General features: G+C 45.3%; 1 protein-coding gene across 1 annotated transcript in view; it reads left to right on the top strand.

Moving 5' to 3' along the window:
• The window catches only part of CACNA1H (calcium voltage-gated channel subunit alpha1 H), a 254,598-nt gene that overhangs the window by 213,674 nt on the left and 13,056 nt on the right, over window positions 1-27,868 (top strand). The window contains exons 22-31 of the mRNA XM_056337895.1: window positions 1,505-1,631; window positions 2,248-2,373; window positions 3,103-3,192; window positions 4,063-4,255; window positions 12,133-12,284; window positions 14,463-14,572; window positions 15,690-15,823; window positions 16,406-16,476; window positions 25,375-25,453; window positions 27,491-27,612. Coding sequence (XP_056193870.1) covers window positions 1,505-1,631; window positions 2,248-2,373; window positions 3,103-3,192; window positions 4,063-4,255; window positions 12,133-12,284; window positions 14,463-14,572; window positions 15,690-15,823; window positions 16,406-16,476; window positions 25,375-25,453; window positions 27,491-27,612 — 1,204 coding nt within the window. The remainder of the gene's footprint in view (window positions 1-1,504; window positions 1,632-2,247; window positions 2,374-3,102; window positions 3,193-4,062; window positions 4,256-12,132; window positions 12,285-14,462; window positions 14,573-15,689; window positions 15,824-16,405; window positions 16,477-25,374; window positions 25,454-27,490; window positions 27,613-27,868) is intronic.

Here is a 27,868-nt window from a genome sequence, read left to right as displayed (position 1 = left end):
AGGGGAAATAACATAGGCACCTCTAGAGACCTGTAGGCTTTCTGATTAAAAGCTGCTTGCTTGTGAGAGTAATAAGAAGAGGCAATCATGTTTAGGCCCATGACCACAAGAGCAACAGCTATTTGCTGCTGTGTATTTCCTTAGTGACAGGTAACTTTGCAAGTGTTTCTGTCGCTTCTCTTGCTCCCACGCTCTGTTCTGCTGGTGGCTTCAGGGTCTCCTTGCAGTGCTGCCTCACCAGGAGCCACTCTGGGTCACCCGGGACAAGCCTTGGCCTGGCTCTTGGGGCACTTAGCACACATAGCTAGGAACAGGAATCAGGGCACAGGCAGTTCGTAAGTAAATGTAAAAGGAAAAAAAGGAAATTGGTCTTGGAGAATAACTAGGCCAGATCCTATTAATAGAGAGGAATTCATCACCTCTCACGACAGCTCCACTTATCACAGCCTCTTCTGGGATTACTCCAGGGACCATTCCTAACACTTTGTAGGTGCAGTTCAGACTGCCACATCATTTGCTGCCAAACAAGACCCTATTTGAAATGCTTTGTCCCTGCAGTGCACCACTCTCCTCTTTTCTGTCTGACAGGCATGAAAGCATCATTAACTGTGCAAGCTGATGCCACCTGCAAGGACTCATACCCTCTCCCCTTTGCAGGCCCTCCTGAAAAAAAAACTTTTATGTTCTTCAGTCAAAACACCCACCTTCCCAGGAAAGCTTGCTTCGGCTAGTTACATTTATGTGTGCAAACACATTTTTTAGACACCCATGGGAGAGCCATTCTCCAGGCACTCATACAGGAAAGCAAAACACTTGTTCTCCGTAATACCCAAAACATGCTTCAGGCTGTGCTCAGAGCATGCCTGGCCTCTCATGGCCTCGCAGCAGGCAAGCAAGCTGCTCTTTAATGGGTGACCCTTTGGCTGTGGAGCTGTTGATCACATGTTCCTGTTAGTTAAGAGTCAGTTCAGGAACTAATTAGGGAACAAATTGAAATTACTTTGAAAAGTTATGATGGGGCCCAGGCCAGCAGGGCAGGTGAGCACTTATGCCTGTAGAAAGAAGACAAGACACACTCTGTAGTATCACCATGAAGTTGTTTACACATGTTGTGTTAGGAAGCAGGCTCCTGCCTGGTGTGTGCCCCTCTGCTTGGACCAGAGAGACCTCAGAGGTGATTAGCTCTCTTGAGTAAGGTACAAATAGCCCTGCAGCAGGCACCTCTGTGATATTCTGCTCATAGAGAGTATTCCCTCCTCACTGTTACTAGTAAGCAGTTTCCCAACACCCTGCTGACAGGGTGTCTTACACTTTTTTATTTTCATCTAATGTGACCGTGAATGTTCTGGTTGTCCAAATAAGTCACTAATTGTCTCTGAATTCTGCCTGCAGGTAGAGGAGGGTTGTGTTAGCTCTACTGCAGCCCAAGCAGAGGAGAAGCAACCATACAATAACAGGCATGCATAAAAATTAAAAGCTTTATCATTTTGCCATTTTTTTCCAGAGTCATCAGTAGAGCCCCAGGTCTGAAACTGGTGGTGGAAACCTTGATCTCCTCCTTGAGGCCTATTGGGAATATTGTTCTCATCTGCTGCGCTTTCTTCATTATCTTTGGGATTTTAGGGGTCCAGGTAGAGTATTTCCTCCACCGTGGCCATCTGTAAGTGACTGCTGCAAAAGAGAAGTTGTTTTCTTTGCCATCTGGGGTTAAGGTGGAAGTAATGAGTTTAAATCTCTCCAAAGGAAGATTTCAGTTAGGTGTTAGGAAATAAGAGACAGGGCCTAGAAGAAATGCTCTGGGATGGGGTTGGCATCTGCTCATTGGAAGGTTCTCGGGATTAGAAGAGAGTCCTCCCTGATGAACAACACAGCACCAGCTAATCCTGCCTGAAAGTAGGGGAAGGAAAAGACAGATTCCCAAGATCCTTCCCAGCATAGCGTGCTACAATATATATAATATCTTTTCCTTGGAAGGGACGTTGTCATCTTCCCAACAAGGCAGGACTGGCCTCCAAGATCACCTTCCGTCTGAGGCAATACACAACAATGTCTCAGGGCCTGATGTTCCACAAGAGGTGTCTTCCTGCCACGTCTGTTAACATAGGTATCTAAGCTGGAAGGAAAGGAAAGGAATTTGAAATTGGCAAAGAACTCTACTAGGGGAAAGAAAAATAGATCCTGGGACAGACTTTTCAAAACTACTTCTTTTTTTTTTTTTCTTTTTTTTTTTTTGCTTCTCAAATACAGCTTTTTAAAGGCAAGTTCTACTACTGTGATGGTCCTGATGTAAAAAACATCACTACAAAGACTGACTGCACTAATGCACGCTACAAATGGGTTCGGCGGAAGTACAATTTTGACAATCTGGGACAGGTAAAGTCCTCATTTGCAGGGATTTTCTGTACCACTTTTTAATGGATGAGCACTTAAAATGTATTCCTTAAGCAGGATGTGGAACTTCCACCACAGGAAGTTTTCAAGAATGACACAGGTACTCATCTATCAGAAGCAACCCTAGCTGGGTAAAAATGGATCAGGTCACCTCTTGAGCTCTTGCAGCCAGATTTCCTAGGGTTATACAATTCCTTGTTTATAGGAGTGTTGTCTTAAAGCCACTGCTTCAGCATGCCGTCCCTCATGTGTGGACCTCAGCTGCCACTTTAGTCTCTTGACGTCTAGCTGTTATGTTTGCAAATGAAAAAAAATAAGGTATTTTATATTGGCTGAAAAGCAAGACAGCCCACAGTAGGAACAGGGATATATTACTGCTTTTTAAAACCCCATACCATTGGGCCAGCCTGCGATATTGATTTTTAATCATGCTTTGGTGACCAGAAACCCTGCTGTGTCTGAGCAAAAGTCAGCTTACATGTGAGGGAAAAGGAGCATTAATGACTGTAGTTTGCTCACTTTTAAGCTAGATATGGAAACAGGTAAAAGCAAGCCACAAGTTGTAATTCTCCACCAGCTCCAGGCCAGTTATGTGTTATGAGTTGTGGGCTGGTTTTGCTGAGAAGTGTCTGTTGTTAGTTTCTTTTCTGGGGACTAAAATGCAAGGCCAATCTTTTCTGTTTGTTTGTTTGTTCGTCTGTTTTCTTACAGGCCCTCATGTCCTTGTTTGTCCTTTCCTCCAAAGATGGCTGGGTGAACATCATGTACGATGGTTTGGATGCCGTGGGTATTGACCAACAGGTAAATGTACTGCAGAGTCCAGACCTGTTGCTCTCAGAAGTCTCGTGCCTGGGTGACTGCTGTTTTTCACGTCCCAGGAAGAAGCAGCACTATAGGACTGTCCTGAGGTCTTGCCTGCCCATTGGGCTGCCAAGGTCTTCCATTCTCCACTGAGTAGCTTTTACAGTGGCTGTGCCCTGTAGTATACAAACAAGCACTGATGGGATTTTTAATTAGAATGATGTTACTTGAGGAGGGCCGCACATGCCATAGCACTGTGGCTTCGTGAAAGGTATGATGAATAAGAGCAAACTTCCACAATGTGGGAAACAACCAGGAATGTTGTGAAAGAGACATTGTTAAGTTTGTGTGTTATGTAGCATTTGCAAAGCAAAGTCAAGAGTCTTAGATGACTAAGTACCCCATCAGAGCTACAGTAAGGTAGCTTAACTTTGTACTTAACTTTGTACTTAATTTTCCCCTGCTTCTGAAGATCTTGTTACAACTGAGAAACATTAACCATGAGCCCACATCTCAAAAAAAAGTAATCTGGACCCTACCTTTAACTAAAATGATCTTGCAGGTGTGATGATGCACATCCACCGAGACTTATCTTAAGCTGTATGAAATAAATGCCAAAATAATTAAATCCTGTAAGCCAACTTGCAGAGGCTAGGACAGGTTTTACAACAAAAGTAAAATTTTAGTCGGTGAGAAAGTGAATGAGAGGAAACTGTTTTGGGAAAAACCTTTTAACTCCTCCCAGTCCTCTCCTCCTCTCCACAAAAGGGTACTGTGCTGTCTTGTTGCTACAGAGTGCCCAACATCTTGACTTATACACGTCTTGTCTATGTCTCTTCTCTCTTGTTTTTTAATTCCCCACGTCACCAGCCCATCCAGAACCATAACCCTTGGATGCTTCTCTACTTCATCTCCTTCCTGCTTATCGTCAGCTTCTTCGTGCTCAACATGTTTGTGGGTGTGGTGGTGGAGAACTTTCACAAGTGCCGACAGCACCAGGAGGCAGAGGAGGCCCGACGTCGGGAGGAGAAGCGGCTGAGACGCTTGGAGAAAAAGCGCAGGAGTAAGGAGATATACCTGTCTGGTCGGTAGACTGCGTTACAAACCAAAATCTTTCTGAGCCCTGCCTGCTCCCAAAGCAAGAGTTTCATTTTCCTTTGGTTTTGTTTCCATGGGATTCAAGAGGTTGTTTTGCTTCATTACCTCTTCGGCGGCACCTTAAGTCTTGGGTAGCCACCACCCTGGAATTGTCCTCTATAAGCCTGATGTGAAGCATTACCTGTTTACTTGGCTGGGGAGAAAAATCCTCCTCCAAGCAGAGTCCTCTATCACACTCTGCAAGGCAAAGGTGTCCCAAGCACCGAGCGGAAGCTTGCGGTGTGCCTGAGGGATGCAGTGAGTAAACAGCTGCAATGCTTACTGTGTGCGTGAAGGCCAGTCCCAAGGGTTGCCCTCTGACTTAAGGGGCTGCTTGCATCTGATGATGGTGGTGGTTTTATTTATTAATTCTTTTCTTAGACACAATAATTGTGATGCTTTTTAGAGTCCTAGCGCATGGCCCCGCATGCCACAAACATGCTGCATGAGGGTATGAACAAACTGACAGCCCTGGGGAGAGGAATGGAGCCCCAAGATGGGGCTGTCCAGAAAATTCTTCTCTGGAAGATGTCCATTACAAGAGATGCTTGCCCCATCACACGCTGGGGGAGCCCTTTATTGCTGAGCAATGTGCTGGAACTGGGTTTGTCCTTGCAAACAGTCTACATGGAGATACTGGGCAGATGCAGGGCTGTTAGGGTGCAACAGGAGGACTTTAGCCAAAATGTGCTTCTTAGTGGACTTAGTAGAGACTGTCAGACCAGAGCAGAAAAACACCTGAGCTTGTGCTGCTTTCTTGACCCAAACCTTCCCAGGGGTTCTCATGTATTAATTCTCATCCCCACCGCTCCTTGGCAGGCTCCATTAGGAACAAGCTGCCTATAGCATCTGGTGGGTATTTCCAGAGAAACTGCCAGGAAACCAGCCATGCTGACTTTCCAGCCAGTTTTAATGAACAAGGATAGCCTGCCTTAGATGCTGGCAAGCATTTTTAGAGGTAAATGAGGGAACATGGCTTGGCCACTGTGATCAGAGATGAGCTTAGTCAGGGATAAGGCTTGAGAGCTTCTCCTTGCCCTGCTTGCTGCAGCAGTCCTGTGGCTCTTTGCCTAGCCTTGTGCTGCCCTGCGTAAGACCCAATATCTTGTTGTGACAAATGGCTAGTGTCTCCCCCACATCAAGCCATAGGTATCCGTTTACAGGTGGGAAAACTGCAGTTAGATCAAATAGCCTTTTGTCTGGCTCTAAAGATGTAGCAGTCGGAGGCTTTGCTAGTACAAACCCCAGACAGTTTCCTCCATCCATCCACATATGAGTCAGAAGGCCGGCAGCTGTATCCCTCAGAGTTCCTCTCCTGCTCTTGTGCTCCTCTTTATTAGAGCCATGGCAGACCTCAGCACTAAATGTCTGCACCATGGTCTCCACAGTGAAGGCCAAGCCCATTTCATTTTAGCTAGCTGTCAGTTAAGTAGCTGGGTTAAAAGAAAATCTAGATCAAACTAGCCAGCTTCAAACAGATCTCTGCAGAAATTTAGAAGAGTTCAAATGCAATTTCATTTCTTTTTTCACGTTTTGGTTTTTGAGTTTGAGATTGCAGCTAGGATTAGAAGTGGAGGTCCTGAAGGCACCATTTCCAGCACGATAAGAAATCAGTTTCAAGCTCCTAAGTGTCCTCCTGCTTGTCCACTATTTCTATCCCAATGTGCGCACACACACCACACACACAAAAGCATATTTGCAAAGAACATTCAGCATCCTTAGAGAAAATAGACTGGGGCACAGGTGAGGAGGGCTAGCTTAACCACAGCCAGTGCTATCCCAGTGCTGTTCCTGATTAGTAAGCAAATCTTATTACACGCTCGTCTGTGGCTCACTGCTTAGACACCAAAAAGAGCCAGTCCCTGTCAAAGTGATGGAGACTGTTTGCCCCTCCTTTATCCAGCTACCTCAAAGGATAGAGTCAAGGAGATATTTCAGACCGCAGACCCAGGCATTGCACAGATGTGGGTTGTAACATTTGACTGAGAGCACGCAGGGAGGAACACAGCTTTCTGGAAGGTGATCAAGTCCGATATAACAACTGTGAGGCTAAACGTTTGGCCATGTGCTGGGCTTCCAGGTGGTTACCTCAGATTGCCTGGCTCTGAGGTCTTCTACCCACCTCTGTTCCACATGGACAGCTCAGCTTGGCATCCAAATTTGAGTTGTTAACAAGGTGAAATCAAATATCTGATACACATTACTTTTTATATTTTAATGGCTATTTTTAATTTAAATGGGAGACGTTTTCACCTCTTGCATAATTTACAAGATGACAGATTTGGTGAAAAAATGTGGCAGACTCAGAAAGATGTGAGATGTGGTTGGTGCCATGTGTGGCAGAGTCTCTGTGGGGGGGTGTCTATGTGCACGTGTAGATGGGGGATGCTGCACAGTGACGGCAGGCTGGCCAGCTTCCCGTGTGCCCCAGCACCGTGCGTCTTACTAGTATGGAGGAGTGGGCAAGAGGCCACTTGCCATGGGGTAGGATGGGTACAGGAGACCAGTAATTCTGTGGAGTAGCAAGGAGCCTACCTTAGGAAGCCTAGCAGAGAGCCTTGCTTTTACTTCAGTTGCCATTTCTGGCATTTGGCCTGAAGACACCATAAGGGAGGAAGAATTAGGGCTGTTAACAAGAGCAAAATCCAGCACAGCTAACAGATGTACTGTCTGAGCAACACCGATCCATCTGGACTCGCCCTGTCTGCCTGGCATCTTGTCTTTGTGCCCTGTGTCCTGTCTGTGATTTCCTCTTTGTGTGTTTCTGTGTATTGGGGTCTTTGGGCATCTGTAGGTCCCTACACACACAGAAACGCACCATTAAGCCACAGGGGGCTTGGGCTCAGGCCTGGAAATGGGTTAGACCTCTGTTTATCAGTGGGGGCCATCCCAGCAGGCCCTGGGTACAAATCCTGTGTTCTGGAGGCTGGGTCCAGTATTTGGACCCTGTGTGCAGAGCTCTGACCCTGGCAGAGGGATCGCTCCGTGGAGGGGACAGTCCTGCAGCAGGACACAGCTCCTTCATCAGACCCCGTGCAGGAGGGATGGGGAATCATCCGTTGTCTGTTTTGGGGTACTTTTTAGGCCTTTCAGGAGCCTGGCAGGAAGGTCCCTCTCAGCCCACATCTCTGCTGTCAGGCACCACCTCAGACCTTTCCAAAAAGTTTCTTGTCTCCCATCTGAGAGCCACTTCCACAAAAGAATTGGGACAGGGTAAAACCCCGTGCCCCTTGTCAGTGTGCCTTGACTCTCTGCTCCTGTGACAAACATCACTCGAGGCTCCGGCAACAGAGCTCATGGACCCAGCATGTCAGCCACAGGGTCCAGCTGTCATGACTGGGCTGCGATCAACACAGCTGAGGCCTGGGCCAGCACTGAAAGAAGGTGCTGGGTTTGCCAGTTAACTCTGCTCACGTGAGAAAAGATGGCAAGGGGCTAGCACACCATAGAAATGCATTTGTTGTGGTTTCAAAGGCAGAACTGCACAGCGTACTTTTTCGCGTGAAGGTACAAGTTCAAGATATATGAGAATATTTTTCTGACGCAGTCACTACCTCCATCCACTGTATCTACTGTGTTAATAAGTGTAGTGTAATTTAATAATCCTGCAGCTCCTAACCTTTTAATGAGGTTCTCAGAAGACATAGACCAAAACCAGCCTCCCCACATTAAAGTTTTTGATTAAAACCACATGGATAGGCTTGGTCTCCTCTGTATTCAGGATATGGGGCCAAATCCAACGGGTTTGTCTCTGCTGTGAAGCCAGCAGCCCTGGCTCGCTGGGCAGAGCGCAATGTTTGGTCAAACGCAGGCAGTGCTCTGGGCTTCCAAGGCTGCAAGCAGGGTCTGGGTGACACTGGGAGCCGAAAGCAGTGCAGGCAACGCAGAAAGAGTTGGAAATGCCAGACATAGCTGGGGGGAGGCCCTAGCTGGGGAGCAGAGGGTGTCTTTCAGAGTATCAGCAAGTCAGTTGTCCCTGGGAAGACCCCAAAAACGGAGAACTTGGAGAAGGAAATGCTTTTTCCTGATTTCCACTCTGTATGAGATGAACGTGGCCACTGCCATGTTTCTCTGAGGCATTTCTCAACACAGAGCTGAGTATCTGGGCATTGTAGAAGGAAGAGGCCAGTTTTGTTTTAAGACCCAGCAGAGATGCCTTTCAAAGCACTGAGTCTAAGCCTTTCTCTCCAGGGGTGAGCAATTGTGGGCAGCACACGGTTGTATTTAAATTAGTCCATCCTCTCAATGCCACAGCTATCTCTGTATCCAGCAGAAACATTCGAGCTGTAACTAACGTTTTGGGCGTTGCATATCTGAGTGTTTAGTATTTCCAACTAGGGAATTATCAAACCGTCTTGCTTATTTTTCCAGGCAGCTGCAGGTATAGAGCTTCTCTGTGCCAAGCATGCATATAAACCCATTAGGGCTTTCTAATGTTTCATGCAGAGGAGAATAATGGAGGAGCTGTAGCTAACAATTGTAATGCCAACCTAAATGCTTTTAAGCTAGAAGACAGTGCTTCATTAATTTTCATGTCAGCAGAATCACAAACAAAGAAGTTTAAATACTCTGCAGAGAGATGAGATTCAAACATTAGCCAACATGTAGAAGTGGGGGCGAGAAAGATCTGTGGTTTTCCTTCTGCATGTGTTTGATGGTTTCTCCTTTCCCTCCTGCATTTCCACCAACTCAAACCATCAGCTGCAGATGAAGGGATACTTGTCTGTGTTTGATATAAGTCTGCTAGTTGGTTGGAGTCTCATCCCAAAAAACATTTCCCTGGAGAAACCAGGTACAGGTTGCATTTTGGCTACTGTAATTAATGATGCATTAGATCTCCCCTGTTTGCTGTGCCCACATCCCCATGGTCCACTGTTCTCCTGCAGACCCCACGTCTCTCGTTGAGCAGGCTGTAGCAGTAGGTGTGTGCAGTGAACGCTTTTACCCAGACTGGGGAGAATAACATAATATAGTCTCACTAAGAGGTAAAAATATGTGTCTGAACTGAGAGGAGGCCAGAGCCACTTGCTGTGCTGTTGACTGAAGTAAAACTCCTGTTCCTAAAGGGACCAGGGATGAACAGTGATCCAGCAGAGCTGGGGGCCTTGAGGCAATGAACCACAGCCTCCCTCCTGCTCAGAGTGGGTCAGAGCTGCAGTGAAGCTGTGTGGCTGATCTCTCACTGCTTTCACCCTGCTGCAACCCCTCTTCTTCATGGGATTGTCCTGACCCAACACCAGCATCGCCGAGAGCAGAAGCTGGCCTGTCCTCCCTGCACACCCCTGCTCACTACCATTGGCCTCGCATGAGCAGTATCTCCTCTAATGGACATTGCATGGGTTACTGCACTGAGCATGACAGTGTTGTTGCATGTGTTTCAAAGCGTTGTCAACTTTATCCCAGACTGTCCTTGTATGTGTGTCCCCAGTGGAAATTTCTTTTTCATCTGTTAACCTGGCTTCAGGGGGGTAGTGTATCCTAAATGAGTAAGGCAGTCCTAGAGCTCCCGCATCCCAGGTCAAGTTAAACCTGTCCCAACTTTCCCGAGCACCCAGTTTACCAGGCATAGCCAGCTCTGAGCACTGGCAGAGTATACAGACACAGACCACTGAGATGCTTTCACACAATAAAACAGGCCCACCTTTATGGCTAGGTGGTTCCTTCTTATATTTCTATATCCAGCCCATATAAAAAGAGAGCTGTGTTGCTGACAGGCAGCCTGGAAAGTTTTCTGTTCAGCAGCTTTACAGTGGAAAATGTCTTCTTGTGATTATGCTTTAAAAGTATATAAGTACTTTATAAAACATAATAAAAGCCTGATCTTAGGCTGAATAATTAATCAATGGCTGCATTTGGACAGGTTAGAAAGCATTTGCAGTCACCTACAGCCTGTTTTCCTTATGTGCTGCTAGGCAGTGTATTCACGCACTGCCCATCACTGCTAATGTTCTTCTAAGATCCATTGATCAACCATTAGTCACTAATAAGTAGTCCCTTAATATAATGCTTGACTATTCAGGGTATTCTTAGACCTCCCAACAAGCTGGTTTATTGTGTTTCCAAGAAGACATTTAAAAAAAAAAATAAAAAAAAGTATGTCATAATCTGGAGAACACATGAAAGCACATTGTGCAGGCTTAAGTAAATATCATACTGCAGTGTTTTTATTACTGGTTTTTAGACACATCGGAAGATTATCTGAGCTCGGTAGCCAAGACAGTCCCGCCAGTCCAAAATGACTGGTAGGACTAAAGCACATGAAAGCAACAGAAAAACATTCAAAAACAATTGTGTTTGCTTTCATCTTGTTTTTCCACACCCATTAGCAGAAAAAATAAGTCTAGGTGACCCTGGTCAGAAGGAAATGTTTTCCAAATACCTCCACTCCACTTTTAACTACCAGAAAAAATAGTAGTTGAAAGAGAGTAACAGATTCAGTTTCCCTTTATCCAATTTATTTTAGGGTTTTGGACTCTAATCTGGCATCAGTTACGCTACCAAAAAAAAAAAGCCCACTTTTCAAGAGTCGCTCCATCTGAAAGATATTAGCAGGATGAGAGGAGTGGAAGACACATTTCGGGGGGGCACTGAGTACTTTTGAACTTACTTCCCTCCTTATTTTTAAGGTGAAGCAACTCCTTTTTCCTAGCTCCTCATATACTTAAAGCTCAAGTTGCTGCAACATTTGCAAAAAAAACCCTTTCTGTTAAGAGCACTCCTGCTCTGACTTAGTATGAACCTAACATGTCTCTTTCAGTTGCAAAATCTACAGTAATGCTGACTTTGGCCTTAAGTACACTCTTTGAATATTTACATTTCTTAAGTTTGAAAAGAATTTGACTCCATCTGAGTGCCCACAGCCATCTTGTGGTCACAGTCTAATTTAAGAGAGGCGCACGCAGTGAATACAGCTTGGTCACAGTGTCCAAACACTCTCCTTGGAACAGCCCCAGGAGCTTGGTCCATGTGCAGAAATCTCCCCATTTCAAGGAGAAAGGAGTCATGACCAGAGGCAGGGATATCAAGTTCTTGTATGTATATAAAAGTCATAGTCTGAGTGTGTTTTTAGATGCAACTATGCCCTTGGTGTTATATTTCCAGAGGAGCTTGTGCTGATAGTTGTTGTAGAGACAAATGCTAAGCACCCCGCTCCATTGCTGTTGATGCTCTCCTGTGTGCTACTAACCCTCACGCATGTGCCCTACTGTGCCACAGGCATTGCTGTTTCCTTTAGGCCTTTAAAATACACCAAAAGCCTTCTGTCGCAGAAGCTGAGCTCAGGTCGTGTTCATCTCCTACATGGAACATGCCTGACATCAGCAGGATTAGACATGCATATCAGAGTCCAGACTGACGAGACCTGTCATAAGCCTTTCCTCTAAACTGCAGTTGAAGCTTTGCTGGGTTTGAAGCCTTTCTCTTGGCTTTGGGTCTCATTTCCATCCTGCTTCTCACCTTTTCTGGTTTGTGACAAGTCATGTGAAGAGCTTGTCCTCTAGCCTGAGACAGAGCAGTAAGGACAGAGAGTGCTTGGAAGAAAAAAGGACCTGGCTGTCAAAGCTGTGGAGGTCCCTTCTGCAGGGACAAGAGGTTTGGCTCAGCCTGATGACCCCACTGCGGTTCTTGAAGGCCTTGCTGCTAGGTAGAATCACTTGGCCATCTCGTAGGGCTTGCTTGAATCAGTTCTCCTGCGGGCTGTGCCCTGCATCCAGCCAGGTGTGTGTGAGACATGACTCGCAGGCCACGTCGCACTGGCTGCCCTGCTGCACTCATTGCACTGCCTTTCCTTCTCTTTTTCTGCAGAAGCCCAACGCAGGCCTTACTACGCTGACTATTCCCCAGCGCGGAAATACATTCACACCCTCTGCACCAGCCACTACCTCGACCTCTTCATCACATTCATCATTGGGGTCAATGTCATCACTATGTCGATGGAGCACTACAACCAGCCAAAGGTAAGAGCCACCCTGCAACGTGTCAGCTGTGAAACCCAGGGCAGGGGACCTGTTCCCTTGGGATACCACTGAGCAGCGGGGTCTGCAGCCAGCTCTGCTTCCTTGGGACCAGTCCCTGTTGTTTGAAAGCCTCGGCAGGCTCCACCCTCAGCATCTGACTCTAGGGCAGCTCTACCATCCGGGAGCCCCTTGCCTCAGCCAAAACCTCAATTTCCCTGCTGTTCCTTAAAAAACCCAGAGAATAAGGCTAAGAGAGAGTGAACTAAGCTTTTACTAGAAGAAGACCAGTCCGAATATTTCCTCTCCTAATACCAGATGTGACTCACCCTCAAACTGTAAAACAGTCCAGAGTTTTAGCATATTCCACTAAGAGATATAAGCATGAAGTTAATGCATGCAGAGCAACGTTCCTTTTCCTCAGTGAATTTAGAATAAATCAGCTGTTAGGTACAACCCTTCTTTATGTATCATAAAATCATTCCTTCCCAAGAAAATCTTTGGCATAAATCATATAGCCTGTCCATTTGCCACATATATTAATCTTCTATCACATTATCACTCATGGAGCTCTAGACTTGGTGTTTATTTTTCTAGTATTGCATGGTCTGCCAGGTAACCTGCAAATGCCTCCTGGAAGCAAAGCCAGAGCGGCACCAAGCCACAGGGTAACGTGTGTGTTTTACACCAGCTGACCGTGTGCTGTTCTGCTCCATAATTCCTTTGCATAACAGCCTTTCTTTTGCACATAAATGTTATTTATCCAGATTAGGTCTTACTTATAATTGGTTTATGTTCATGTAAAATGCAGCGTTGTAAATCTGAATGCAAACCATCACAAATGATACAAGAATCCAGGCTCAGGCAGTGTGTTTCAGATGAAATAGTAAATTGTCCCACATTCTTTTAAGTGCCATTTTAGACTGGATATCAGAAAAAATTTCTTCACTGAAAGGGTGGTCAAGCATTGGAAGAGGCTGCCCAGAGAAGTAGTTGAGTCACCATCCCTGGAGGTATTTAAAAGGCATGTAGATGTTGGCACTTAGGGACGTGGTTTGGTGGTGGACTTGGCAGTGCTGGGTTAACAGTTGGACTCAATGATCTTAAAGGTCTTTTCCAACCTAAATGATGCTATGATTCTATTTATTTTAGGCACTGGAACAAAAATAGGGATAGTAGTGAATTGAGGAATGCCAACATCTAAAAACTTTCAGCTCTTGTTCCCAAAAAATCAGTGCATGGTCATCCCACATATCTGGGGTCAGCAAAGCACAGTCATCACACAAATGTGACGAGGAGAGCTTTCCTGTGGCCTGAGGCTTCCCCTGTCAACAAAGCAGACACTGCTTTGCACTCTCCTCGATAGCATTTTATTTCCAGTTGTGTCTGTTTTGATGTTCATTGTTGTCATTTTCTTATTGTAAGAGACCTATACTAGATTTAACTAAATTCCGCTTCCCTCCCTCCTCTCCCCAAATCCCTACCCAACCAAGGAGCTGTTTCACTCTGCAACTATCTATTTTAAGATCGCAGCAAGATTCTTTTGCTATTGTTGGCCTATGGTTCCAATGAAATCCATTATAAACACTCATCATCTTCAAGTATAAACACTGCGGATTCCTGACTTCCGAGAGCAGCTCTATGAAGAGCGTGAACATTGCACCAAATATGGACATACTTTGTCTGACTCTAGAGATGTAACATTTTTCAAGAAGGCAAGACTTAATCCATCTCCAACATTATTTTTTTTTTTGAGCATTTTAAACAAAGCCATTGTCCTAAAGCTTGCCGTGCTGAAATAAAGAGATGATGCATCAAGGCTTCTATTCTATCCAAGGCTAGGCAGTTCAGAAGAAGTAAACATTAGATGGGGAAGGGGTAAAATTTTTTTTCTGACCCAGACTGAACAGTTCATGCACTGAAATTGGAGGTTTGATAGCCCTTGACAGAATTAGCACAACCAGTGTTAGTGCTTACGAATTTTTGTTTGCATCAGTGTCTAATCCTTTGTTTGAGTTTTGCTGTGTGATTTAATGCAGTTTTGTAACTGATCTCTGCAAGCTTTTATGACTTTGCTTCCTGCAGCTCTGTGCCTATGCCACCCCTGTGCCTGCCAGTACCTCCGCAGGGGGTCTAGGAGAGGATAGCTTGGTCTTGTCTAACTGGTGTCTCTCTTTTCAGTCCCTGGATGAAGCCCTGAAGTACTGCAACTACGTGTTCACCATAGTTTTTGTGTTCGAGGCAGTTCTGAAGTTGGTGGCATTTGGTTTTCGAAGGTTCTTTAAGGACAGGTGAGAGTATTTTAAATTCCTGTGCATTTGGAATAGAGCTGTCCTGACCCAGTTTCAAAGCCAGATGCTGGGTAAATGTAGCATTGCTATGATCGTACTACATGCTTTTTGCAAGGAAGAGCAAAGGGCTGTCTCTCCACAGGTGCAAATGTAGGAACTAAACATTCTAAGAACTGCTTTGCAGAAGGAATTCAGGAAATGTTACAAAATTCTAGGTAATTTCTTTCCCCCACTATCTGCCTCTCCACCAGGTCTGACCAGCTCAGCTTAGAGGTCAGAAACAACCTGTTGGCATCAATTCAGTCCTCAAAAGTGTTGTTTTGGCAACCTAAGGTGACAGAGCCCCTCACAACAAGTCTCCTCTGCAGTCCAAACCAGTCCTTTGGTAGACTGCTAGCTTTGTAAAACCTTTGGCAAAGGCAGAGGTAGTTGTGTTCGGCCCCACCGCCTTCAGGTCCCAGCTGCAGAGACCTACGGATCTTACTCTGCCTCACATTTAGCCAGAAGCAAATATGTATGAAAGCATGATGTGGTCTGGTGACTTGCTGGAGAGCAGGGTAAGATTGGACACTTTTTTCACAAGATCAGCTTGTTTGCTTCGTTTATCTTGACTGAGTGGCTGGAAGCTGCTATGAGCAATATTGCTTCTGAGGGAAACTGGGTAGGAAAGACACTCCATTTCTTCACATCTTTGTTTCTTTCAAGTGCTGCTGTGGAAGGCCCTTTACAAGTGTTAGGCTATAAATTAATGGAGATACTCGAGTGGAGTAATTCAAGAGACAGGTGACATAGCACGGGAGCAGCTGTATTACATCACATCAAAGGTCCCTCTAGCCTAGTGTCTTGTCCCTGAAAGTGGCTCTGAGCGGATAGCAGGGGGACAATAGGGACCGGGCAATAGGCAGGGACACTTCCCAGTCACAGCTTGTGGCTCAGAGGCTGTCTGTGCCAACTGCAGTGAGTTGGTTTTGTACCACACAGAAGATCATGGGATATGAGAGAGGAGAGGCATTTGGGATTTGCTTGTGCTTGTTTTTAGCCAATAATTCTCTACTCCTGCATTTCTGTCCATGTATGATTTTTGTGTGTGTGTGTGTGCTTCCTCTTTGTCTGTCAGGTGGAATCAGCTGGATTTGGCTATAGTTCTCTTATCTATTGTGGGAATCACACTGGAGGAAATTGAGATGAATGCTGCACTGCCCATCAATCCCACAATAATACGCATCATGCGGGTGCTGAGAATAGCAAGAGGTACGGCCTGCTCCATAGGTCTCCAGCCATCACTCCAGACACGTCAGAAAATGGTTTGGCTATTTGGCCTTTGGCTATTACTCCTGCTGTTTCAGTTTGACCTGAGAACAGTTAGGCGCTGAGGCTGCAAAATGTGAATTCAGAGAGAATCTAGGTGGGGTTTCATGAGTGTTTCCAGTGGCATCTTAGATTGGCCTCCAATTCAAACCTGGGATCACAGACCTTTTATACTGATACCAGACAAGAGTGGGAAGTGGTGGAGAAGGCAGGATCAGAGCTTGGGATGATGCTCTTCACTGATTGTCTCCCCATCACTCCCCCATTTTCCTGCTAGGGCATGCTGGAATTTTTGTGGCTTCTGGTCTGTTTTACTGATGTCATTAACGTTAATTGGTGTGGGAAGTAGTTGGGATGTTCAAATGTTCTGTGAGCCCTGCCAGGATACAGTGAGCTTGCCATCTGTATGAATAGATGCAAGAGAGATGTGAACCCTCCCTACAAGCTTTGAAATCAGATTTCCATTATGGATTTTGCTTGAAATATTTCCCAGCCCTGCTGACCAGGCTTTGATTCTCATTGTAGTGCTGAAACTGCTTAAAATGGCCACTGGGATGCGAGCGCTCCTGGACACAGTGGTACAAGCGCTTCCCCAGGTAAGCCCCCAGACTTCATCCATGCCCAGTTTGTTCCCCTTGGTGGACTATGCCTTTCGGGCCTGGGGACGGCTCTGTGCCACCGTGTTTGGTGGGCACTAGAAGTCACCTGGGGAGAACATCAGCTTTCTCTGCTGCCACCGGTGCCTCGGTAGCGGAGTTTTGCATGGCATATCCTCCTCACATAGTGTGTGCTAGATGGGAGATCCAGAATTACAGAAAAAGAGTTAACAGAGAGCCAGCTGCTGTAGGCAGAGCTCTTATAAAACACAGATTTCACAGCAAGTTCAGGAAACACAAGGATAGGCAGAGAAAGCTGTTGGTGAAAGCATTGGAAGTAAGACAGCTTCCAACTTAGCAGTTTTCTTTGTGAGACAGGAGCAAGCATATTTATTGAGACCTATTGACAGAGGAGCTGCAGTCTTTAAAAGGCAAACAAGGGGAGACTTTCCTGAATCTTAAAAGCTTGAAGTGAGGTCTCAAATCACCATATTCTCATGAGCTGCAAGAGGAACAAAGATGCTGCCAGTCTTAACAATATTTGATAGGATCCTTCAAGTGTTCAGTTCCTGGGACCACTTTTTCATAGATCCATTTATTTGAAAAAAAGAAGGAAACTTTTTGCTGACTTGCACTTCTCCCTCAAAAAGATCTAAAGCACATCTGAAGAATTCCAAGAAGTTTAGGGTTCCTTTGGTTTTAAAAACTTATGCTATTTAAGCTGTGTTCTGCTAGTTTGTGGGTTTGGTGGTTTGAGACCTTTCAGTCTTTACAGTCAGCTCAGCTGTCTACATATTTCGATTTCATTTATCACGAGGACCCTGTATCCCACCAGACAGTACTGGAAGCATTTACTGCCATGCTTTACACAGAAGTGAGTATCAATATGAGGTGCCAGGCCACCAAGAACAAGGCAGAGGAACCCTGCAGGCTTCTTCTCTGAGCTGGCAGTTCAGAAGCAGCACTTTTAGGAGGCACAAGCATTGTCAGACAAGTTAGCAACCCCTCCAAAACATCCCACAGCTGAGTCGCTGGAAGGAGCTTTATGAGTGGACCCACTCCATTCTGTGTAAAAGGCAGTGTAGTCTGTCCTGGGATGGACTGGGAGATTCAGGGGATCCCCAGCCCCATAGGCACAGGGAGATGGCAGCGCACCATGCTGGGCAGTCACATCTTGATCCGCTCCAGCTGTCTGCAGTGGGATCACATCTCAAAGACAGGATGATAGCGCCGTGGCTTGGCCAGAAACAGACACCGTGTAGACATCTCTTCCAGAATTTTTGTGGCCTTATGAGAATCAGTAGAACTAGTACATGTAATTACCCAAATATACCCCTATGAGTTAGTTGCTAAGTACAAAGAAATCCATGATCTGTTCAAAATGACCTGGAAAACAAGGGGAATTTCTTTTTCTTGGAAAGACCCATTTAATTTTCATCAGTGCCATTAAGATATTTCTAATCTGAGACATTTTCCCTTTCGTATCCAGATTTCAGTGAAGGATTTTGGCTGAGACTAAAGCATGGTATTTACCAACCTGATCCCTGTTTTGATATTTCAAGAAAGCACTTGATTTGTGTCTATTTTTTTTTTCTTCTTTCAAAAGCACCGTGATTACAGAGCATATTTCTTTTCACTCCTTGTTTTCCCTCCCCACCCCAAACAATAGGGTGGCTGCAGGCCAGGTTTTTTGTTTCTTTGGAGTGTTTTTTGCAGTTCACATTCAAACCAAAGGCTTTCTTAAAAGGGGAATCCCCAGGGATATTCCAGGCAGATCTTGTGCAGATAAAAATGCCATTTTGTCCTCCAGTGAAATTCAGAAAATGAGAAGAGAAGTTTTAGAAGACCTCTCCAACAACAATCACTCCTCATAAAGTTGCAGCTTTCATTTCAAAGGCAGGGGAAGAGTTCCTACTCCAATTTATGTAGCAGCCTAAAACCACAGCTGGAAAATTCTCATTGAATGTGTCTGCTAAATGACAATAAAAATTAATTTGATGTTTATTCATTAAGGTTTGGGGGGAAATTCTTTGTCTAGTGTATGTAGAATGTCCATTTATGGGCTTGTGATGACAAGGTATTGTCACTGCAGCGCACTGTTTTTTTTCTTTCTCTTTTGGGTGATTTTCATCAGCTTCCTAGTTGTTTTCTTCAGCAGTAGATACAGCTTAAGTAACAGTTAGGGAGCCAGCTGTCCCCAAACTTGGAGAAATGGTAGCATTTTGATCCAAGACTGAAGTTGTCATGGTACAGGGTTAATCTCCTCTTCTGGAACTTCAGACTGACCTTGAGCTGCTGCTTTCAGTGCAGAAAGACTTCCTCCCCTACTGCATCGTGCTTGTCTGGTAACCTTGTGTCTACCAGTTCAGAGATCTTCTCTATGGTGCCTCTTGAAAATAAAGAGATGGAGTTGGGGAGAACAAGTGAGGAGAGGCAAGAAAGAGAAAAAGTGGTCAGGGAAAGATCTCAAAAAGGCATCTTCTCTGCCCACCACCTCCATGCCCTCTTAGTCCCAGGAAATGTTTGGGATAGTGTGAATCGAGCATCACATTCCTGCCAAAGGCCATTGGTGCTTGTGCAGCACTGGCTCTTTTACCCACTACTGTGCAGTCTTGAGGCAGTATCTCCTTTTCAAACAAGAATGCAGGTTTTCCAGTCTCACAGGTGGTTGACCAAGAGGTTGAGCTAGTAGTGAGGCCACGGTCACCTAGAAAGGCACTACCGGCCTCAGGTCTGAAGGTGGACCCTCATAGTGTACCCTTGTGGAGGACAAACAAAATCTGCCATGGACTTTAAAGTATGAAATGCTAAAATCAGCTACACTGGTATAAACTTGAAATAGATCCACTGCTTTAAACTGAGCAGCTAAAAAGAGCTGCACTAGTGTGACCAGCTCTGACTTCATCACTTAGACATTGCCAGTCCTAATTAAGCCAGTTCAGTGCTGCCATTCACAGCCTCAAAACTCCCCTGTGGTGGCAGGGGCTTGTTCCTAGCATAACATAAGCCACGCAGCTCTGCACTGAACTTCAGCATGTCTTTTAAAAGCCACCTGGTCTTGTTTTAAGGACCAAAGTGCTAGGGAACCAGCCATCCCCTATCAACGAAGTACATTCTTTCAGTAGAAGTTTACTCTTTCTGTTAAAAGAATCCAGTGTTTTTAGTCTGAATTAGCCCAGTATGTTTTTTCATCGGATGTAAATTTGCTTTTTTTCTTCTAGAACGTCTCCTTTTTGGAGCAATAAGAGATAAAATAATCTTCCAGTCTGGCAAACAGAACAGCATTGAATTCCTTTAATCTCTCGGTATGAAGCAGGTTTTCAAGACCTGTTTCAAGTGTTTTCCTCTTCTTTATGAGCTCTGGCCCCATTAAGGCTATATAGTGAATTATACCACTCATGCTTCAGCTGAATATTCCCTTGCTTATACATCTGGTGGCTGCATCGGTTTTGTAAGCAATGTCTGCTCTGTAAGGCTCCTATTTGATGGTAATCCTTTTAGTCCTTTTCACATCCTCTGCTTTCCAAAGTACAATTCACCCTTTCTGTAGCATGGTCTGCACTTCGCTGCTGGATTTGTAACTTTGGCTGGGTTAAAATGTTCATTGTGTGAGTGAATCCACCCTATGGAGCAGCCCAGCTCAGTACGCACAGCACTTCCAGTATCGATTGCCAGTAAGAAAACCTGCAGTCAGTGCTAAGCTGCCAGTGCTCTGCCTGATGGAGAGGCAAAGTGGAATCCAGTCCAGTTGCCATCCTGGCTCTACAGGGCCAACAACAGTAAAATGTGGAACTTTCCTATCAAAAGATCTGAGTTCTTTTTCCTTCTTTTTTCTCGCTTGGTCTCTGTATGGCACATTAATTAATTGCAGAACTGTACAGTATACCTCTTCCTTGACTTCAAAGCTTGGAACTCCCCCCAGATGGACTCTGTGCCAAGAAGAAAGTTAAGAACTCCTTGTTCTATCAGTGCCCTGAAGGACAGAATCTGTAGTTTGCTCCTGTCCAGGAGTTTTAACTCTTCTTGGTGATGTAATTCCTGTGCTTATCTCAACTTCAGCTTTTGAAGAGGTTTTCTGTCATTGTCTAACAGCACTTGTGGGACAGAAACAATAGTCTGCTTTTGCCAGATGCTGAAAACCCACAGTGACTGTGAAGTTCAGAGAGCAAGATTAGAAATGTCTTAGCAGCAAGCACTGCAGATGAGACAGATTTTGGAAGATAGGTAGGTATGTGCTGTGCTGCACACTGGAAAGAAGTACAGAGATGCCTGAGAGATTTGAGTAGCAAAGCAGAAATCACTAGGTAAAGAAACCAGTGTTGGGCTGGCTGTTAGCACTGGGCTCTGTGGGACTGAGTGGATACACAGAAATGGGAGCTCATTCAGTTCAGCTAGTGGCCTTGTGGTTGCACCAATGAGATGTCTTTAGCCTCCAAAGTTGTCTGTCTGGCCCTTTCCACTAGTCCTGGAATTCATACGGATGGCCTCTGTTTTCCAAGTGGACAAATGTGTCCATTTTCTTTTGGGTCTAGTGCATAAATTAGCCCGCGTTTTCCTGCTGCCAGAATTATTGCTTTGGCTAGAGAGTGCTGGAAGGAAGGTGAGGAGGACTCATGTCCTTGGAAAGGATTGGCAGGGGCTTAGTTTAATGAGAAATTGCTCTTGACAGCCGTCCCGGCGAGCTGTATGCGTTGCCTGCATGGACAACTGAGATGCCAAGGTGTGGGCCAGTGATACAGAAATAATTGATGTCAGAGCAGGAAGAAACACAAAAGGAACTGTACTGTGCTTCAGCCAGCCATTGCAAGAGTGGGGCATCAGAAGACACATATTTCATCAATACCTCTCCCAGAGCAGGGAGAGTAGAGGCCAGCAGGATCTAGAAGGATTTGGGCAGGATGACACAGCTGATGCTGCAACAGAGGAGCGATAATGCCCAGGTGACTGGTGTCCTGTTGTATGTGATCAGTGCAACACACTTGCATGTCAAGCTAACACAGCCTGGCACGGTTGCTCTATCTGCCTGCAGATAGGTGCTTCTTACTGGTGTAAGTCAGAGATTGAACTCTGATGGGACATGCAGTGGTGTTTAGCTACTGCAGACTCACTTGGGAGGAGGCAAAATACTAATAGCAGTGAAGTCTGCAAGAGTAAATCAGAGCCAGTCTCCCCAGACCATGCAGAGGAGGTGGGAGAAGGGGTTTTCTGGGTGTCTGGAGAGAAGGGTCTCTTTCTTTACTGCTGAGCAGGGTTATTCCAGGGCTTTTGCAATGGTAGATCACAGGTCCAGCTGGGATGCACAGTGGTGAAGGGTGGTAGCTCCTCATACAGGCTTTCCCTGCTCCTCTGGGTGGGATGGAGGACTCTGCCTCTCTCTGTGTGCCTGTCCCAGGCCCACAAACACTTTTGCCAGCAGTATATGACAGCCAGGATGCCAGAAAGCTAATGTCCAGGAAGGACCACACACTCACCAATACCTCCATCTTCTCTTGTAGCTTCTCTGAGGTACTTTAGGGCACCAAGAACATCTCCAAGATGTTCTTAATCTCTGCTTCACTCCTTATAGGCCACAGCCTCCCCTCAATGCTGGAGCCACAGCAAATGATGGATAGCCACTGGCTGCCAGAGAGAGGGGTTATCTGTAGTTTTTTCTGCCCAGCCAAAGGCACCAGCCCAAGTCAGGGGGAGTCTGATGGATAAACAGAGCATGGGCTGACCTGTTCGGTGCTGCTAGAGCAGAACCACTTCTCAGAGCCTGCTTGGGTGACTGGCTGCCAAAGCTGAGGCTGCTGACCAGAGCTGGATCCCTGTCCCTGATGGAGAGTCCCACACAGGCATCCCAACCTTTGGCTGCTGGAGAAAAGAGCCTGGACGTGCTCCTGCCCTGGCCCATTCCTCCCAGCAACATGATTCATGCACGATCTTTTTCTTGTCTGGTCTCAGTAGATCTCGAAGTGCTTTAGAGATATTAATTACCTATCCACAAGGGTATTACAAACGGGTACATTGAGTTACAGGAGAGGAATGACTCACTCAAGGTCACAGACATATATATAGTCTGCCTTCGCTGCTACTCAGCAGCCGCTGGCTGACCTCACTGCCTCCACCTCAGCCCGTCTCTGAGAGCATTCCTTGGGTCCTTCTCCATGCTCAGGCCTTGGAGAAGGCCATGGGCTGAAGAGGACCTTCCTTTCCTTTCCTTTCTGAGGGACATGTAGCAGAGAGCCATGGGCTAGCACTGACAGAATATTAAATGTGGCACTGGCTTGTACTGATTTAGCACAGCCAGAAGCTACACAAATAGACCAAGAGCTTCTGCTGAAGCACCTAAACAAGAGGTGAGCCATTTTGCTCAGCCACCTTCTCTTGAGCATCAGGTGTTTGTGGGCTGCCCTCTCCAACCTCAGGAGCCACCAACTGCCTGCACATATCCATGTGGATGCTGCATCTGCAGGGGGTGGTCAGGGCACCAGGTTGTTCTTGTGCACATGGAGAGCAGCTCTGGATGCCTAGGTGCAGGGTGGGATGGAGTTTAACAGTGAAGGTGGTCCCATCATCCATCCCAGGATCTGTCACTTGCTGCTGTCTCCCACATCTCTCTTTCACATAGCCGTGTTTCCAAATCAGATTCAGATGTTCCGTCGCTTCCCAAGAGATCCTGTGCACCAGCTGAGCTTTGGAAATACCCATGTGTCTGCTGTCAGCCAAGGGCAGACGCAGCCTTAGACACCAGCAGACACCGCATTAGCACACACGCCTCTCAGCGCTCGTAGAGTGTGCCTATGGCTGTGATGCCTTGAGCAGATACGGCAAACCCATGAGTGTAAACAGGTCTTTGAAGGACTTGTTATGAGACATGTTGGTTCAGTAATTAGTCACAATCTTAAATCAGAAAAAAACAGAATCTTTTATAAATGCACATATATAGGAGGCAAATTGTTTATGAGTGAATGTCAGCTCATAACATGCTTTGCATGTTGAGAGATAGATAATAGTTTTGACTGATAATCTGGTAATAACTTTGATGTTAGTCTAAATTCTTTGGAATTTCATCAATGCCAAAAGTTTGCACGCTGATTTATTAGGCATTAAAATAGCAGTAAAATATTTAGCAGTAAAATATTCAGTTTATAGGCTTCTTTGAAAAAAATCCAGCACCCTCTTCTGCAGTGCTACAACATCAGGTTTTAATATACACTCAACCTAGAAAACTTTTTTCTTTCCCTTTATTTGCTCATTTGCCTCCCCAGCAGTGTATGTGTGTGCATTTGCACATATGCCTGTTTTCTCGTGTTTTCTAATTTGCAGTCAATCTGCAGAGTGCCTTCTAATGTCTTACAAACCATCAGTGGTCTAGCAGACAGGAGTTAGGGAAGCACTATTCCAGAAGACAGTACATGCAGGTGAAATAATCCAGACCAGCCATCCACATCACTGTATTATCTATATTACTCCCTGGAGTATGGTAATAATGTTAGTGGAATTGTAAAGCTCTACGTGTAGTAGCCAGTTTAGGCGTTACAGCAATTACAGTCTCCACTGGCTGATTTGACTATTCCCATTTCTTTAATACAAAAAAAACCCCTACTTCATAAGTGATAGCTCTGTTAATTTTTATGGTAACAGGTATCATACTGATAACCTTTCTAATGAAATTAAGTTGCATGGTCAAAATACCCAATATTTATACATAAATATATATATATATATATATATATATAAAATAGGCTGCACTGCCTAGAGAAGAAAGCTCTCTCAGACTGAAGAGTTCGCTAGAAGATACCTTGGGGATCATGAATCTCTCAGCCTGACTGCCTGAATCACCACCTAGTTCATTTTTATGATGCTTGTGACACCATGTCTAACTGGAGAACTCAACTGCTCCATCTCCATTACAAGCTGATAGACACGAGGCATTTAAAAGTAGCAGGAAAGGTAAATGTCACCAGAGTTAGTTGCAGGTAAAATGCAGGCGGTTAGCTGGTCAGGTTACTCTGCCCTTCATGATCTTTGCCTGAATCACAAAAAAATCTGCTCTTTGAGATGGTTTAAAGGTTTAGACCCCATGTAGTGATTGACTGCAGTACATTTAAGTGTAATGCCATTGTTATTAAGAACCTTTGTTCTCCCTTTAGCATCCTTGCGCTTCTATTACATCCCCTTCAGCCACCTTGCAGCGCATGTTAATACCTAATAGTAGCACATCGCACAGTGTTTGAACTGCAAGGTGCCTGCATTTGAGTGTTTGTATATAGAATAAGGCTTTTCTTTTGAGACACCGGAAGCTAAAATTCAAGTAGTTGTTGAGAAATATCTGTAAAGTGGCAAGGCTAGGAGAGCTTTACATCTTACTGGAGCATATGTTCCTTTTCTGAAAGCCCTTCAGGCCAGCGACACCTTTGAAAACCAGGCAATTCCTCTTGTGGCTTGAGACATGTCTTGTTAGTGTCACATCTTGACACCCTCAGCCTTCGTGCTCAGAGTCTCAAACCTGGCAAACAGAAGGGAAAGGCCCTTAAAACTCAAACCAGAGGAGCAGGTCACTTAAACTACCATTGCACTGAAGTGCAGTGCTAAGTGCCGCTGGGGCTACAGCTACAGGTTGGCCAAATTAGAGATGAAGGCAGCATCCCAGGTGAGTGGAAGGGTGATGGGAGAGGCACCAGCCACAGAGACTGCTTTGCACGTTGAAGTATCTGCTCCTTCCCCCACATGGGAGACTTCTCTGAATCTATTAAAGCAGAACTGTGAAAGGGGACCAGAGTGATGGAAGCCAGGGGAGATGATGATCAGCCTCTGGCCACCAGTCTCTCTTTTAATTGTGTTTAAAATGTTATGGAGCAATTTAATTCATGACCTCAATTTGCCTGACCCTTGTTCTGCTTTCTCCTTGTGTAGGTAGGGAACCTTGGCCTACTTTTTATGCTCCTGTTTTTTATCTATGCTGCCCTGGGAGTGGAATTGTTTGGCAAGCTAGGTGAGTAATGTGCCTGACACAATTTATTTCATCCGGTTGGTGTTTATTTGATATCTAGCTGTTTCCTTTCTTCTTTTTATCATTCCTGGGCCTTCCTTAGCTCCACAGCTCACGGTCTCAAGATTAAGGTTTTCCCTTGATCTCAGGGTCACGGATGACACATGAGGATGTAATACTGTAGAGGAACTATTTACTGTTTAAATATAATTGTCCAACATGGCTGTGTTAACAAAGATGGAAGTTTGCTCCTTAAGACAGAACATGAGTCTGCAAAGCTGGATGGTAGTCAGATTTGTGCTGGAGAGGTGCCACCATAAACATGTCCCTCCTCGGAGCTTCTACCACACTCCATTAGTTTTCTGCACTTGGCTAACATTGCTCTTCCAGCTGCCCAAGTCTTGTTTGTCCATTCGTCTCAGCATCACCTTCCTCTTTCTGCATAACTCAGGAAGCATCCACTGGTTCCTGATTGTCCAGCATCATTTATTCCTCTGGCTTGAGGATACTGCAGAGCTGATCATGCATGTGTCCACGGCTAAGAAAAAAAAATAATCAGGTGGAGTTAGAGAGAAAACACTATAGCACTATCTTGCCCAGCTTAGCCAGGCCAAAGCAGTCACTGCCTTTGAACATGCTGTTCAGAGGAGATGTGTCTGCCTCCTCAATGTCTGCATCCCAATTAAGGCTTCAAGAGCATCAGAAGGGCCCTTCCTCTGCGGTGGTTTTATGGCTGTCATTAATCCCCTTTATGAGTCCAGCCCTCTGCTTGGATTACAAATGCCTGAAAGCAGAATATTTCTTTCAACCAAAGACAAATTGTTTTTCAGTCTCCAACAAATTCTGGAAAAAAATTAGTTCTGCATCCACCCTAAATGAAATACTGTGGGGTTTATATTACATATCTAGATATATAGCTATGTATTTGTTCAGCCACAAAGGTGGAAAATGTTTTATTCATAGAGGCACGTTCTGCTGCTCTGAATCCTTTTTGGGTTTCTACGCACACACCTTGCCGATGCCAGCCCTCAGGTAACCACAGCATGTGGTCAGAGACTGGGAAAGCCCTGATCTTGTCTGGGACAAGCTGCAGGTGGTCAGCACACTGCTTCCCATCCTGATTTAACTGGGAAATACTTTCACTTCTTTTTCTCGATCGCTGCAAGTCCATGTCAGCCACAAGAACCATCAGCCCTCGCTCTCCCAAGACTGGTCATTTGTAGGATTTTTTTGCTTTTGTGCTTTTCCTTCCTATTTGCCTCTGAAATAAGTACCTACTAGTGAAATGCCCTAGCAAGAGACATTGCTGCCTGTGGTAATGAATATTTAATGAGCCTGTGTTTTATGGAAAGAGGGATATCTCATATGTTCTATTTACATTCATTAGTATATTAATTCTCAGGGGGAAAATGTCAAATTGCTCCACTTTATCTCAGTGAAATATCCCTCATGGTAAATGTACCCTGTAAAAAATAATCAAGGCAAGGACATAATCAAGAAGCTAATAGACAAAGGATAATGTAGAGCAGTATTTGTTGAGACAGCCCAGCAAGTCTCCTTCTTTCCACCTCCTTTTTGATCTCTTTGTGTGGGCTCTGCTTGTTGGGGTAAAGTCAAGAGAATCACAAAAATGCTGGTGGAAGAGGCTTCTGGAGGCCCCCACCCAGCCTCCTCCCACTCAATGCCCCATCACTAACTCAGAGTAGCAGCGGCTTTGTCTAGGCAAATCTTGAAAACTTTGAACAACAGAGCTCCCCTGCCCCTCAGGTGGCCTGTCCCAGGGCCATTGGGCCCTCCAGATGAAAATGATTTTCCTAATGTCCCGCTTGGACCCCCGAAGCCACGGTGTCTTTCTGTCCTTTATATCATCTGCCTCCACTGAGAAGCTGCAGGCCACCACGAGATCACCAGTGAGCGGCCCTCCCTGAGGCCATGTATCAGTGTGACATAGCTCAGGGTCTCACCACCAGGTCTGGGGGGCTGCTCTGAACAAAGGTAAATGTGGCTTCATTGACATGCTTCTGCCTTTCTCTCCTGCAGACTGCAGTGAAGAAAACCCTTGCGAAGGTCTGAGCCGGCATGCAACTTTCACCAACTTTGGCATGGCCTTTCTCACCCTTTTCAGGGTGTCAACAGGGGACAACTGGAATGGTATCATGAAGGTGTGTGCAATCTCTGTCTGGGTACTTTCTTCTCTCTGTAGATATACAGATACAACTTTCAAACAAATTTAGGCAACTCTTGTGTGAAAACAAAAAAGGTTTCCCTTTAAAACATCAAAGTTAAACTTTCCCATTTAAAAGCCAAATGTATTTTCAAGTGATAATTTGTCCTAAGTCTCACCCGACCTGAAACTTCATTCTTTTTAATGTATATATAATACGTTGTGAAAATTATGCCTGTTCTTGTGGCTGAGAG

Source organism: Falco biarmicus, chromosome 4, assembly GCF_023638135.1.
Source record: "Falco biarmicus isolate bFalBia1 chromosome 4, bFalBia1.pri, whole genome shotgun sequence".
NCBI lineage: Eukaryota > Metazoa > Chordata > Aves > Falconiformes > Falconidae > Falco > Falco biarmicus.
The sequence above is the reverse complement of the archived record's forward strand: the minus strand, read 5'-3'. Positions and strand labels throughout refer to the sequence as shown.